General features: G+C 39.4%; 1 protein-coding gene across 1 annotated transcript; it reads right to left on the reverse strand.

The window, feature by feature from the left end:
• Nucleotides 1-4417: 4417 nt before the first annotated feature.
• Nucleotides 4418-12190, reverse strand: LOC103775490 (dual specificity tyrosine-phosphorylation-regulated kinase 4-like). The gene is made up of 6 exons (XM_008942949.1): nucleotides 12115-12190; nucleotides 10188-10360; nucleotides 9047-9107; nucleotides 8386-8515; nucleotides 5105-5259; nucleotides 4418-4650 (listed from the first exon to the last, which is right to left on the reverse strand). The coding sequence occupies exons 2-6, from the start codon at nucleotides 10293-10295 to the stop codon at nucleotides 4418-4420; spliced, it is 687 nt and encodes a 228-aa protein (XP_008941197.1). The 5' UTR covers nucleotides 10296-10360; nucleotides 12115-12190.
• Between the last annotated feature and the right edge of the window lie 889 nt (nucleotides 12191-13079).

Raw genomic sequence — 13079 nt, forward strand, 5'->3', positions numbered from 1 at the left:
AAGACTGAAAAATTCAAACAGCTCTAATCCATCCAGTCTGACAAACATTAAAGATTTGATAAATTGACAAAAGCCAGCATTGCAAATAATTTATACTCCTTGTTATCACCTTGCCCCAGGGTAGATGATCCCTGCTGATTCACACAGATGTTACAGCATGTTAAGGGTACATTGTGCATCATGAAATCAAAACAATGTAACACAGGGGCAAGGAGGAGCATGGTGCAGAATTTCAGCTTTAGATTTCTTGTACTTTTTTTTTTTCTGAGAGCTTCTTAGCTGCATTGATTCAATGAAGTAATTGCTAAACTCATTCATTTTTTCAGTGTGGTACTAGAATGCTGCTGCACTGTCATGACTCAGCTCTACCCTTATATAACACAGGGTGCTTTTTGGCTATTTGGATTTGGCTATAACCTTGAGCTCTGTTCCCAGGTAGAATACAGGGACCTCACCACTGTCACACATTGTTCTGTGAGATGTATTTGGTGGACTATATGAGATGTATTTGGAGGTATTTAAAAGATGTGTAGATGTGATGCTCAGGGACATGGTTTAGTGGTGACCTGGCAGTACTGGGTTAATAGTTGGACATTATGATCTGAACAGTCTCTTCCAAACAAAACAATTCTATGTTTCTATGATTTTTTACACTTTACCAATTTTTTGAGTTTATGGTTTTTTTCACTTTTTTTTTTTTTTTTTTTGGAGGGGAGAACATTAAATCCATTAGCAATACATTCAAAATTGAATAGAGGCAATCAGAACATTAAATCCATTAGCAATACATTCAAAATTGAATAGAGGCAATCAGTAGTGACAGTAGATGTCATTGAAACATGCATGAATGATCTAAAATCCGTGTTCAGCACCCAACCAGCTGCACCTCTGCGTGATGTGAATTGGGACTGTGGTGTTCCACAGTGCTTGCAGCTGATATCTTCATCAATCCTGGATAAAAGAACTAACTTCAGGATCCCAGCGCAAGGAAGATTTAGAGACTTAGAGTTAGGATCCCCCTGGTTTGGTCTGGGCTCTGGCAATGATGTGCATTTATACTTAGTCTGCCTCCTAGGAGGGGTGATGAAGTGCTGTTATTGCAGAATGTATTAGATTCCAGTAAGGCAGCAGGGCTAGGAGCATGCATTGTCATCCTTTTCTTACAGACAACATTTTCTTTATGAAGTTTCAAAGACAGAAGAGGTTTAACAGCTTGTTCACTGAGCCTTTGTGTTCCCACAGCTTGAGTTCAGAAAGATTTATCTCTGACATCCTGTCAATGCCCACTGTTGCAACAGTGCTGGTTCCTGCAACTGCTTCACATGAGCACACTGTTTCCCAGCACTCTGCCATACCATGATGCCCCTTCTAGCCTTACACCCCACACCAGTTATCTCCACTTTAAAATAATCAGCTCTTTCTATGTCCCAGATTCCCTAATGGGTTTTATCTGGCACAGCTCCTCATCCAGGGGCAACACACCCCTACAGTGATGCAGAAACATGCATGTGCTGCCATGCTGCTCAGTGGGCCAGCAGAACTGACCACAGCCACATTCTTCTGCCTTCTCCTCACTAATAACACTAAGACGATCTCAATCCTCTGTCAACTGTAGCATACAGAAGCAAATACTTCTGAGAAAACTGTTCCTCTGCCTACCTCAGATAACACATGTTAATAAGTTGACAAGCTAACAAGGAAAGAGGACACCATCTAGAAGACAGGCAGACCAAAGGGCAGAGACAGAAAAGAAAGCAGCCACCTCATTTTCCTGACAAATGTGGTTAAAAAATGACATTACATCATAGAGAAACATGATGCATGGTTTGGGCTTTTCAATTAAGTAAATTGATCACTCAGTATTGGCTTTTCTCCGTGAGTCTGCACCGCTACCAGTCTGCAGGTGGCTCAAGCAGAGTGGGAATCAGAGGATTCCTCTCAGCATTTTGAAGGTTGTCCTCTTCCAGCACAGAGATGAGTATGCTACCTGTATCTGATGGATCTACATGTTTCTGCAGAGGAACAAGAAAGCAGTGATATCTGAGGGCTAGATCCTCCTGCCAAGTCATTTCTATTTGTTTCTGTCATCTCTGAAAAAAATAGAACAGTTACCTAAGAGTCCTTATTAGGAAACATTTAGAAGGTGGAAATCACTGTGGAGGCTGAAGGAATTAAAAAAGAATAGCAGGTCAGCAAGGAAGGGAAGACAGGAAATATAAGGCAACCAGTTAGCTACAGTGAAATGCCATCCATCTGCCTTCTGTGAATAGAAGGATAATCCAACTCAGCTGCAGTCTTACATGGCTTTGTCACTTTTCCCTCAGTATTGAATGCCTTGAAAAACCTTCAGCATATGCCATGAGATATAAGATGCTGCTTACTACAAAAGCTACTGAAATTTATTGTGAACAAAATGTGGCTCCTGCATACGAGTCCACAGATCAGATGAGGTTTACAGCTTCGTTAGACCTAAGCAATGCTATCAAGATCAGCTTGGTGTAACTGACCCCCCAAGACTTTGCCTCTGAGGCAGAGTAAACAAATACACAAGGGCAATTGTGAGCAGACAGATATTTTAACTTGGAGCAGCCTAAGAAGTCAAGTGGATGTACCACAACAGAGATGGAGAATGAGCAGCCACTTGAACCAAAGCAGTACAAACTAGTTCCAAGGGTATTGGAATCTGAGCTTTTATGTTACATGGTATCAGGATAAGTACTCTTGCTGTTCTTAGTCCACATTAAACATAAACCCTTCACTTATCTTCTGCTACTTGCAAACAAACAGCAAAAGTATTTTCCAAATATCTACAGAAACCTATCTGAATATTCCCTAAAATGGACAATGAGCCTGACTCTTTCATTCAGCTCCTACCACGGGTGAGACCTTCTCTGTGCCATGTGATAAGGGCTCTTATCACATTCTCATTTGGTGCAATCAGTGCATAACAGAGCACACTTTTCCTGGTACATCATTCTGGTGATCGATTGAGAAAATTTCTGGTGAGTCTTTCTGAAGCCAGGGATACAGACAATTCTGCTACTGCAAGCTGGCCTGCTTGTCAGTGGTGTCTGCATCACAGCAGGGTGGTATTTGTCTGCCAAAGTACTCATATAATTCACTGCTCAATTACTCTCCATAACGGGCCATTACCCTTCTGGGGTCACTCATCTTCCAGCTGTTTCTTCATGATTCCCAGGATTTGCCTGAAGCCAAGAGAATGGTCATGCTCCATTGTGCAGTCCCTTTTCTCTGAGGTGACTGTTACCATTAAGTTTCTATTCAGTAGGGGAGCACACCCACTACAGGCCTTTTGTAGCATAGTCACCTCTGTGCCCTGCCAGATGGCTTGTTTGTTCACTGTGAGAGGAACCCTGTGAGGACCATTTTCATGTCCTTTGGGTTCTCATTTTGCACAAAGAGCCCACAGGAGTTTGTTGTTATGGTGACTCTTAACACCTACAAACACCTGTTTCTCTTGGGGCTTCTGCAATATCACTGCTACAGTTGCAGCTGTATTCTTTTCTGGAAATTTTCCTCATTATTTCCTTTTAAATTGTGGTACTACCTGTAAGCCACAGAAAAGTGTAAGAGTCATAATGAGACGGGTGCTTTACAAATGCAGTGAAAAGACAGATAATTGTCCAAAGAGTTAAACATTTAAATTAATGAAACATATGAGCCACAGGAGTCAGACATTTTGTGGGTTTTTCACAGCATTAAGTTAACTGCTTGTGGGGGACAAATTTCCTGAATCAAAACAGCTTGCTTTAATCCACTCTTCTTGTTGATATGAATACTGAGTGGAGTTGGTGCAGGAGTGGGCCCACAATACCACTCTTCTTTGTTGCTGCTAAAGAGCTAAGAACATAATTTACATTTATAAATCTGCTAAGAAGGTGTGACAATGGTTTTCATCTAGTGCTTCACTATAAAAATCAGGGACATAAAAGGGGAAGTGAAGATGCTGGGTTTGATGTCTCTTATTTTTCATATGGAAGTTAATCCAGTATCCTATCCATGAATTATTTCTGATTTATGCTGGTGTAAGTTAAAGGATTCAGATTCTTCAGTCACTGCATTTGTTCTTTCAGATCCAGGGAAATCTGAAATTCAAAAGTCTGTTATAACATCAAAAATAAGCCCACTCTTCACCTTTACAGTCTCCATTTTATTGCTGCTGGTTGTGAAGGATCTCTGATCACAAGGATCTGCATGAGGAAAAGGAATGGTTTTCAAATTCTGTTCTGGTTACCTGAACTATTTCAAGGTAAGATAAACATTAAATATACTTACAGCGTGCACAGCCCATGTACAGACAGATACAGCTTATGTTCCTGAGTACAAATAATACCTACAAAATACATCAGGTATGCAAATGAACCAATCATTGCTTTTTACTTAATTGGATTGCATATTACTTAATTGGTGGGAAAAAAAGAGAATTTTTTGGAAGAGCTGTTTCACCATTATGTTCTGCTTGATCGTTTCCTGTAGCCTTTTCCATTTGGGTTTCCAAATGTTTCTCTGGAACATACTTCCTTGTGTTCTGCACACCATTTTCTGCTGTGCTTCTGGAGGGCACAGTTGGAGCCAGTCTTTCAGCCAGTTCACTTTTCACTTTGTCAGATGTATCTGTCCAAGAATTCTCTGTAATAGTAAATAAATAAAATGATAGGGTAAGACTGAACAATCATAGCAGCACATAAATAATTGATCAACACAAATTCATAAAAACAAAACAAAACCAAACAAACACAGTTGAGCATTTTCTGTGTGCTCTTACAACCACCACTGCTGCATTGTTTTGCTCTGAAGGTGAAGTGCACTATGGTGTGATGTCAGGTACTGTAACTATTTTGCTCTCAGGAAAGAAAAAGATCTTTTTAGGTGAATCTTTAGTACTGCCAGTCTTCTTGTTTTCAGCTGCTATAGAACATAAGTAATGCATTTCTACAGAACTGAGAAATAGTGGTTTGCCACATTCCAGTGCCCATCTACATACTGTGTACTGTTACCTTACGTCAGACAGATGATATTAAATATAAAGAAACACCAAACACTGATATAAGTGCATTTAGTTCTCCAGGTAGCATATGCTTACGAATATTCTCATTCTTCTGTTCTGTTGTAGAGAAAGAGTCATCACTCATCTTCCTTGAAGTCTGTGTTTTCTGGTTTGCTCTGCATATTTTTGGTTCCTGGATCCAAGCATGGTTCATTGCTTCATCGGGAGTCATGCGCAGGGCAGGTTCCCACCTTAAATCCATGGCAGACAAATAGTTATTCAACTGTTTCTAACTGAATATTAGTTTAAACCAAAAGATTTGGTATCCTCTTCTGAAAGTCACAGGTCATGAAGACATTGTTTTGAAACAGAAGAATTTTAACTGAAAACAAGGAAAAATTTTACATGATCTTCTACATTCTTAAAAACTTTTTATTTACTTCAGCACTGTGTGCTTTGCTGTTCAAACCCTCTGCAGTATCTAAACATTTTTCATATGCAGTTCATGGTGTTTTTAGGGTGGGGACCCTACTGGATATTTGTTTCAGGTTTTTCACCTTCTGTCAATGCAAGCTCCAAGAAAGGGAATGTAGATGAGATATATGGTAATTGATTAAAAGATATATCTTCTGTAATGTAACTGCACCTGAAACTACTGTAAGACTGAGTATAACAAAACTCCTGTGAGATCTTATTATGGAAATGAAAAGTGATTTTTTTTTTTTTTTCAAAATCTCTGCAGTGTCTTTATCCTCTTGCAGGTTTCGTTGACTCAGTTCTCATACCTACATACTCACAGGTGCCAAATGTTGTGGCCAAGACTACTCGTGTGTCACCCAGAGGACAAGGATTGTCAGCTACTGAGTCCTCATCACATCTCTGGATTCCTTATTGATTGGTGATGATGTACTAGACTTTAGGCAGGTCTTTTATATCCTTTAAGAGTGACCTGCTGGTTGGGCATGGTTATTCAGATCAGAACCTTGCTGACTTCAGCCTCCATAAATGTTAGGCAAGGTAGCTATACATGACCTGTTTTTCCTTGTATTTTGGAAAGTATGTTTGTTTTCCTTTTGGGCTAACTGGAAAATGAATGGCATATATGATATTCAGCAACCTGGGTACCACACAGTTGCTGTGAGCTTTGAGATTTTTCACTGCTGGTCACCTGTGTTGTGGTCTCACCAGAGTGCAGGGTTCCTGGCTGTGACACAGACAACACACTCCCTAGTTTTACCAGGGGGAGCAGTGTCCTTTGTGAATAATACATACCATTCTTTCAACCCCTGTTCTGTTGTTTCTTCCAGTGGTCAAACACATACACATTTCTATTTCTACTGCGTGCATAACAACCCTAATATTTCTGTTACTGATCTCTGTATCAGTTGCAGACTATTTCATTTGGATTGGTCTAATCTCAGTGCTGTGCAGAACTGTACAGAAATAAGTAGGAAAACAAAGATTCTTGTCATACAAGAGACGAGTGAATTTTGTTTTCTCTGATGTTTTCATCCACAAACCAAGTGTATATTAAGTTGAACAAAAGTGTTTGTAAAGTCATGGCAAATGTATCAGGCTTTGGACAGACAGATTGGCAGCTGAAAGATAGTTCAATTCTTTTTATCTCAAAAAGAGTTTTAATTTAAAACTTTAATTCATTCCTTTGAAAATTTAAACATTCCCAATGTATAACTTTTTTTCCTGTGTGAACTGAAATGACTTGTTTACAGGGTTCTTTTTGCTTCACCGAAATTATTTTCTAAATGTTCTGATTCAGCCAGCAAACCAAAATGGCTCAATGATTCACACAGATTTAACAAACAGAACATTAAAAGCAATCTTCTTGTGAAACAGAGATGGATCATTTTTGTTTTGGGGTTGTTTTGTTTGGGTGCTTTTTTGTTTTTTTTTTTCCCCATGGATTTCTTTAGGAAACCAGTACTGAACTGCTAAAAAGAAACTTAAAGTTGGTGCTAAAGAAGACACAAAATATCAGCCTTGCATTAGACACGGGTAACACTGGGAAAGGCATGGGACCAGCTTCCGCTGCCACTACACAGTACAAATTAGGATCCAAGCTCACCCCAAAAGCCTTACTGCACCTATGCAAGAAATCAATATTTAAGGCAAGCAGACAAAGTCTATTCCTGTATGTTCAGTCTTTTAGTTTGATGAATGAGTAAAACCTCATTAGTAATCACCTCCCAAGCACAAAGACTGTTAGTGAAATGACACCTCATATCAACAGGGTCCATGGAGTCCCACCCTGTAACATGGTTAGTTATCTGACCACCTTGGAAAAGGTACAAAATCATACCTGAGAAATGAAATAGTTGCTTCCCCCACAGTATTTCATCTGTTAAAAACTTCCATTTACTTTGTGATAACAGATGATAGGTTGGTGACACTAAATCATGTCTCTCTCTTCCTCCACACAAACACACAGACAGTTTGCCACTGCCACTCTCACCATGAGTGTGGTTTCCTAATGGAACAGGTTGCCCCAGGAGGCTGTGGATCTCTCTCCTTTTTTGAAGAGAACTCAGAACCTGACCTGACAAGGTCCTGAGCAGCCTGCTCCAGGTTTCCTCTGCTTTAAGTGGAAGAGTGGGCTAGGGTGACTTCCAGAGGTCCCTTTGAATCTAGATTATTCTGTGATGCTAGGTATAAAGTTCCTGACGTATAGGATCTGTTCCATTTTTACCTTGTGTGAAGACTGTCAACAATTACACGTTATTTGTGTTTAGCAGTTGACAAAAATGTTCAAATAATTGATTTAGGAAACCAGCTGTAGACCACTTGTCGTACTGGGTATTCAGTAGCAAAATCTCTAAATGGAATGAAGTCAACAGTTTGTCCTGGAAGTGACAAGATCTGAGACATTAGATTGTTCTCATATTCTGAGCTCCAGTGATTTATAAAAATCTATTCCAATCAAGAGAATGGAAAAATACAGTCTATCAAATAATTCTTGACATGTATAACGTGGCTGCTACCAATGAAAACTAAGTATAACTATCACAAGGAGGAAAAGGGCTTAAATCAGCATTCAAGCCACAGGGTAACACTCTGGTAACTGTGCCTTTAGAAAAAATGTTGCTTTTAGAATTTAGTCTCCAGCATCAGAAGATATGCTTTTTTTTTGTACCCTGAACTAATCCCATACAGTCTTTCTGTGCAATGATTTCCCTCTGCAATAACCAGGTAATAATAATAGTTATCCAGATGCTGCCATGTGGAAAAACCAAAACCAAACACAAAAGCCAAAACATCCTACCAAAACATCTCGACTGATACAAAGATTTTAAAGGCACACAAGAATGAAAGCAAAGTCAAAACCAGCCTGCTGTCTATAATAGTCAAAACTATGAACTCACATTAGGCATCCTTTCAGAAAATCCAAGAAACCAGCATCATGGGTTTTCAGCACCGTGCTTAGATCCTTGGAGTCTGGGCATCTCTTTTTCCCCTTGCTGTTAGTTATGGTTTTAGGAAAACCTTTGGAATCTTAAAAAAAAAAAAAGAAAAAGAAAAAGAAAACAGACATGCTCAAAAAATAATGTTAAAAATCTTCACCAAATATTTAAGAAAGTTGCAAAACCAGTATCCATATCCTTCCCTCTAACTCTGGTTTTGCCCTGTTGGATTGATAGCCTGCCTGCATTGTGGCAATCAATATTGGTTACAACTTAGGGACTACATGCCCTACTGTGGCTTTTTGTCCATTTTGTGTAATTTCCAAACCCAAGTTATGCACAGAAGAATGAACTTAATATAAATCAGTTCTCAAAGCCCATTATGTTCCTTCTAGTAGTAATAGTTTGAAGGAGTAACAGGAAGATGGATTTCCCCATCCCTTCTCCACCACCCTGGCAATGAGAGGGCCATAAGACAGGAAGAGCACAGCACCAGGTTTATTGGTAAGCCTCATGGTGCCTTCTTGCTGCTCCTCAGCTTTAACCCTACTCTCCACCAGTGCTATTAACTAGTGATTAACTAGCAGGCAGGAATCCAGCAAGAACAATCAGAAGCAGTTACCAAAGAACGTTCGCTTCCTTGATGCAGCCTGGATAAAATCAGCTGGTGGAAGACCCAATACCTTCAACACAGAAAATGAATTTATGGAGTTACTTCACATTTCATAAACATACAAAATAACCATCGGGTGAACTGTGGCATTTCACCCTCCATTTGAAAAGAAGTTGAATGTGGCAATTTACTGTGGAATGTCTACAAACCATTTCCTTTTGTGCCATTTATTGTGGAAGGAATTAAGGGATTCCTCAGAGCTGTCTGCACACAGAAAATGTGATCTTATAAAGGATGACACTGGGATCCTCACTACCAGAGAATGCTCCAAGAACAAGTATCTCTGTTAATGACAGCTGCTGTAGAAGGCCCCACGGAGAGATGCTGTCTTTGAAAAATCTTGTACAAACTAACATGTCACTGGAAGGATCACAGTTTGGGGCTGAATTCAACAACAGGTTGCAGTTTAATGATTAGTATGGAGTAACTAAGTAACTTGCTTTCATAGATAAGGTTTTACCCCTGTTCTAACATTTACACTGGGTAGGTGATCTGAGGCAGGATGTCACTGCATATTCCTGAAAGTCTTTGAAAAACATTTACAAAGATGATAGAGCCAAACTCCTTGGTAGGGACAGACAGTATAAGAACAGGCACCATCCACAAATAGGGGCTTGAGAAGTGCAAGGTGGCTATTAGGAAAGATTTTTCACTAGGAGAGTAGAAGAGCACTTCAGCAAGTCACACAGCAGGTTTCTATTCAAACCTTTGAGGTTTTCAAGATTTGCTAGACAAAGCCACAGGCAACTACTCAAATGTCAGCAGAAACATGTTGCTCAGCAGTAGTTTGGACTAAAGAGATCTGATTTGAGTTCTTACTTCTCGGTATAAATTCTCACTGGATTAAAATATATTTCCTTCAGAAGCAAAACCATGAGTGTGTAAAGCAGTGTTTGGCACATGAAACAGAAAGAACAGTTTTGTCTTAGCACCCATTCTCTCCAAGAGCCCTTTGGCTGTAATAAACCTTTCTCTGAAAGGCCAGCCCATAGCCAATTATATTTCATCACCTCTTGAGATTTTCCCTTTGTTGCTGGCCGTGTAGTTTATCAAATGAATATGTAATTCAAAAGACAATCCCAAAAGTTACCTCCATGATGCAGGCAAGTTGGTCAACTTCATTTTCCCCTGGAAACAGTGGGTAGCCTGTGTAAAGCTCAGCTATGATGCAGCCTAAGCTCCACATGTCAACAGCCATAGCATAAGGGTGACCAAGAATCACTTCAGGTGAGCGATAAAACCGGCTCTGAACATAGGTATACACTATATCAACACAGAAAATGAGACATGAAGCAGATATCATAACTGGGACAGAAATGTGGACTCCAGATTTCACAGAAAAGTGGAATACATGTTCAGCCATCCTGTATCTATTCTATCCATTGGTTGATGTTAAGGGATTGCTCACATAGGCTCCAAAAACCTTTTTCTAATGCCGTCCTACAATCAATGGGTGATAAGCTTTCCACTAGTGCACTTGGGAATTGCTCTACAAAAGTTTCACTGCAAGAAATTATTCCACTAATGTGGTGATTCAGGTTACTCCATGTTCATTTTCCTATTTGGGGGTATTCACCTTGAGTCAGTCAACAGTTCTTCATTACCATAGGCTTGCACTGTAGGAAATGCTGGTTTCACTGACACCTAGGGAACACCTCCTACTGCCTTCTGATTTCCCTGTTAATGTCTTATAGTCCCACAGCAGATGTCAAAAGATCTCTTTCCAAGACTGGGACTCAGAGTGAGTAGACTCAGTTTACCTCCTGTCATTCAGAGAGCTGAACGTGATTACAGATTGCAAACTCTGTAATCTTCTTATTCCTCTCTCTCTGATGGTCCCTTCATTTATTGTTCTGCACTTCTTTGCATCCCCATATATTCAACATCTTTCTGGAATGAAAATGCCCTGAAAAGTAAGTGTAGCACCAAATCTGGACAGTTAGAGGAGAGTACCATGGTGGCAACCTGTGCCCCTGTGCATCTGAGTAACTACATAATTGTCTGCTTTTTAATATTCTTGTCACAAATAGCTAGCTGATTTTTTGTCTTCTACTTCCTAGTCCTTTACTACTTTTGAATGTTGTACCAATTCTTGTTTCAGCTGACAGTTTCCTCAGTCATGCTCCATTTTAGTTTACACCTGTTTTGTGTTACATTACTCTCCACAAATATTTCAGGCTGCATCTGGGATTACATTCTACTCAAACATTGGCAAACCTAAAATGATTACACACTCCTACAAAACTGGGATGTAAATCTAATGGTCTAAATCCCAAAATATAGATGAACAGGTTTGGCTCATTTTAACTATCAATCATAGGAAAAATATGAGCCATTTAAGACAAACTTTGTTTTTTTAAGTTAATAAAAGGCAGTGTAGATTTATTTCTTGGATTTTGGGTTTTATTGCTTGTTTGGGATTTTTTTTTTTCCTTTTTCTTTTTCATTTCTGATGATATCATTCTTGCTTTACAATATGCTTATTAATGCTAAGATTTATTATTAGGTGAAATTTCATGCATTCATTTCTCATTTACAAACTTTGTCCAGTTATCTCCTGCACATTCTACTGAAATCTTAGGAAAAATATTAAAATTGAACTTCAGCTTTCTAAACTAAAATCATAGTTCCTATTCCCCCCACTGTATTTATCCATAAAGTACCAATTATAACTTTACCATTCGACTGATAAAGGCTCTCTGGACCTGATAAACTCCTTGTTAAGGACTGGGATTATCCTTGTCAATTTATTTCAGCTAATCACTCTTGCAAATGCAGTTCTGATTTCAATAGGAGTAGAGGAGCTGATCAGGCTTGGGAAAGAAAAAGCACAGTAATAGCTTACTTGCCTCCTGCCAGTATTTCTTCCACAACCAGTGGCTGAACAGTTCATCAGATTTTAATTAGAGGCATTATAGGTCACTATATTAGCTCAACAAAAAAAGTAGTTTTCCCACATTGTTTAAAATTAATAAAGCTTATTAAGAAAATTACATCAACTTGACTTTTCTGCAAACCTCTTTGGTGTTCATAGCAGCTTGATCCAAAATCAATAACTTTAACTGAACCTTGGCCATTGTGGTATAATAATATGTTCTCCTAAAGAGAAGAAAAAAAATCACAAGGAAATAAGGGTTTTAACACCACATTACATTAGTGAACACTTTGGAAAATAAGCAATGCATAACAAATGCATAACACATTGGGTTTATGCTTATCTGCATAACAAAAGCTTCAAACTACAACTTCCTTGGGATTGCATTTGTTAACATGAGTAGGCACCCAATAATCTCCTAAACAGAAGAAAAAAAATCACAAGGGAATAAGGGTTTTAACACATTACATTAGTGAACACTTTGGAAAATAAGCAATGCATAACAAATGCATAACACATTGGGTTTATGCTTATCTGCATAACAAAAGCTTCAAACTACAACTTCCTTGGGATTGCATTTGTTAACATGAGTAGGCACCCAATAATGTGTAACTAACCAAAGCAGAGCAGAGACTGGTAAAGGTGCCCTGTTGAAGGTTAGTTAGACAGGGACACTAGCCCCTCATGTACAATCCAAGCCAGGGCACTGTCCAGGGTGTGGTGCTATGAAGGTACCAGCCAGTGAGGATGCTCACCATGTGAGCAGAGTGAGGTCCCCAAACTCAGTATTGTTAATCTAGTAAAAGGCAAATTGCATCTGGTTACATGCTGTGCCAAATTAACCAGAACTCTCCTTCTGTAACCACAGAAAGCCCCTGCCCTGTGAACAACTCATGCTTCACAGCTCTTCCTTCCACTGCTTTCAGCTGTTTCCAGATTCTCTGTAAGCACCTCTCTCTCCACCTCACACCAGTGTGATGCAGAGATCCCAGGGTAGTGATGAACAGAAGTGGTAGGGCTGTATGGATTATTAGCTGGGTGCAGATGGGTATAGCACTGTGTGCCTACCATTCCAGCTTGAGAAGTGATTCTCAGGCAGCTAGTTTA

Source organism: Merops nubicus, unplaced genomic scaffold, assembly GCF_000691845.1.
Source record: "Merops nubicus isolate BGI_N331 unplaced genomic scaffold, ASM69184v1 scaffold7486, whole genome shotgun sequence".
NCBI classification, from domain to species: Eukaryota; Metazoa; Chordata; class Aves; order Coraciiformes; family Meropidae; genus Merops; species Merops nubicus.

Coding starts and splice junctions, on each gene's coding strand:
- LOC103775490 (XM_008942949.1), bottom strand. CDS start 10,295: ATGGCTGTTGACATGTGGAGCTTAGGCTGCATCATAGCTGAGCTTTAC. Junction 8,516..9,046: donor AAGGAAGCGAACGTTCTTTG/GTAACTGCTTCT, acceptor TTTTTTTTTAAG/ATTCCAAAGGTTTTCCTAAA. Junction 4,651..5,104: donor ACAGAAGAATGAGAATATTC/GTAAGCATATGC, acceptor TTACTATTACAG/AGAATTCTTGGACAGATACA.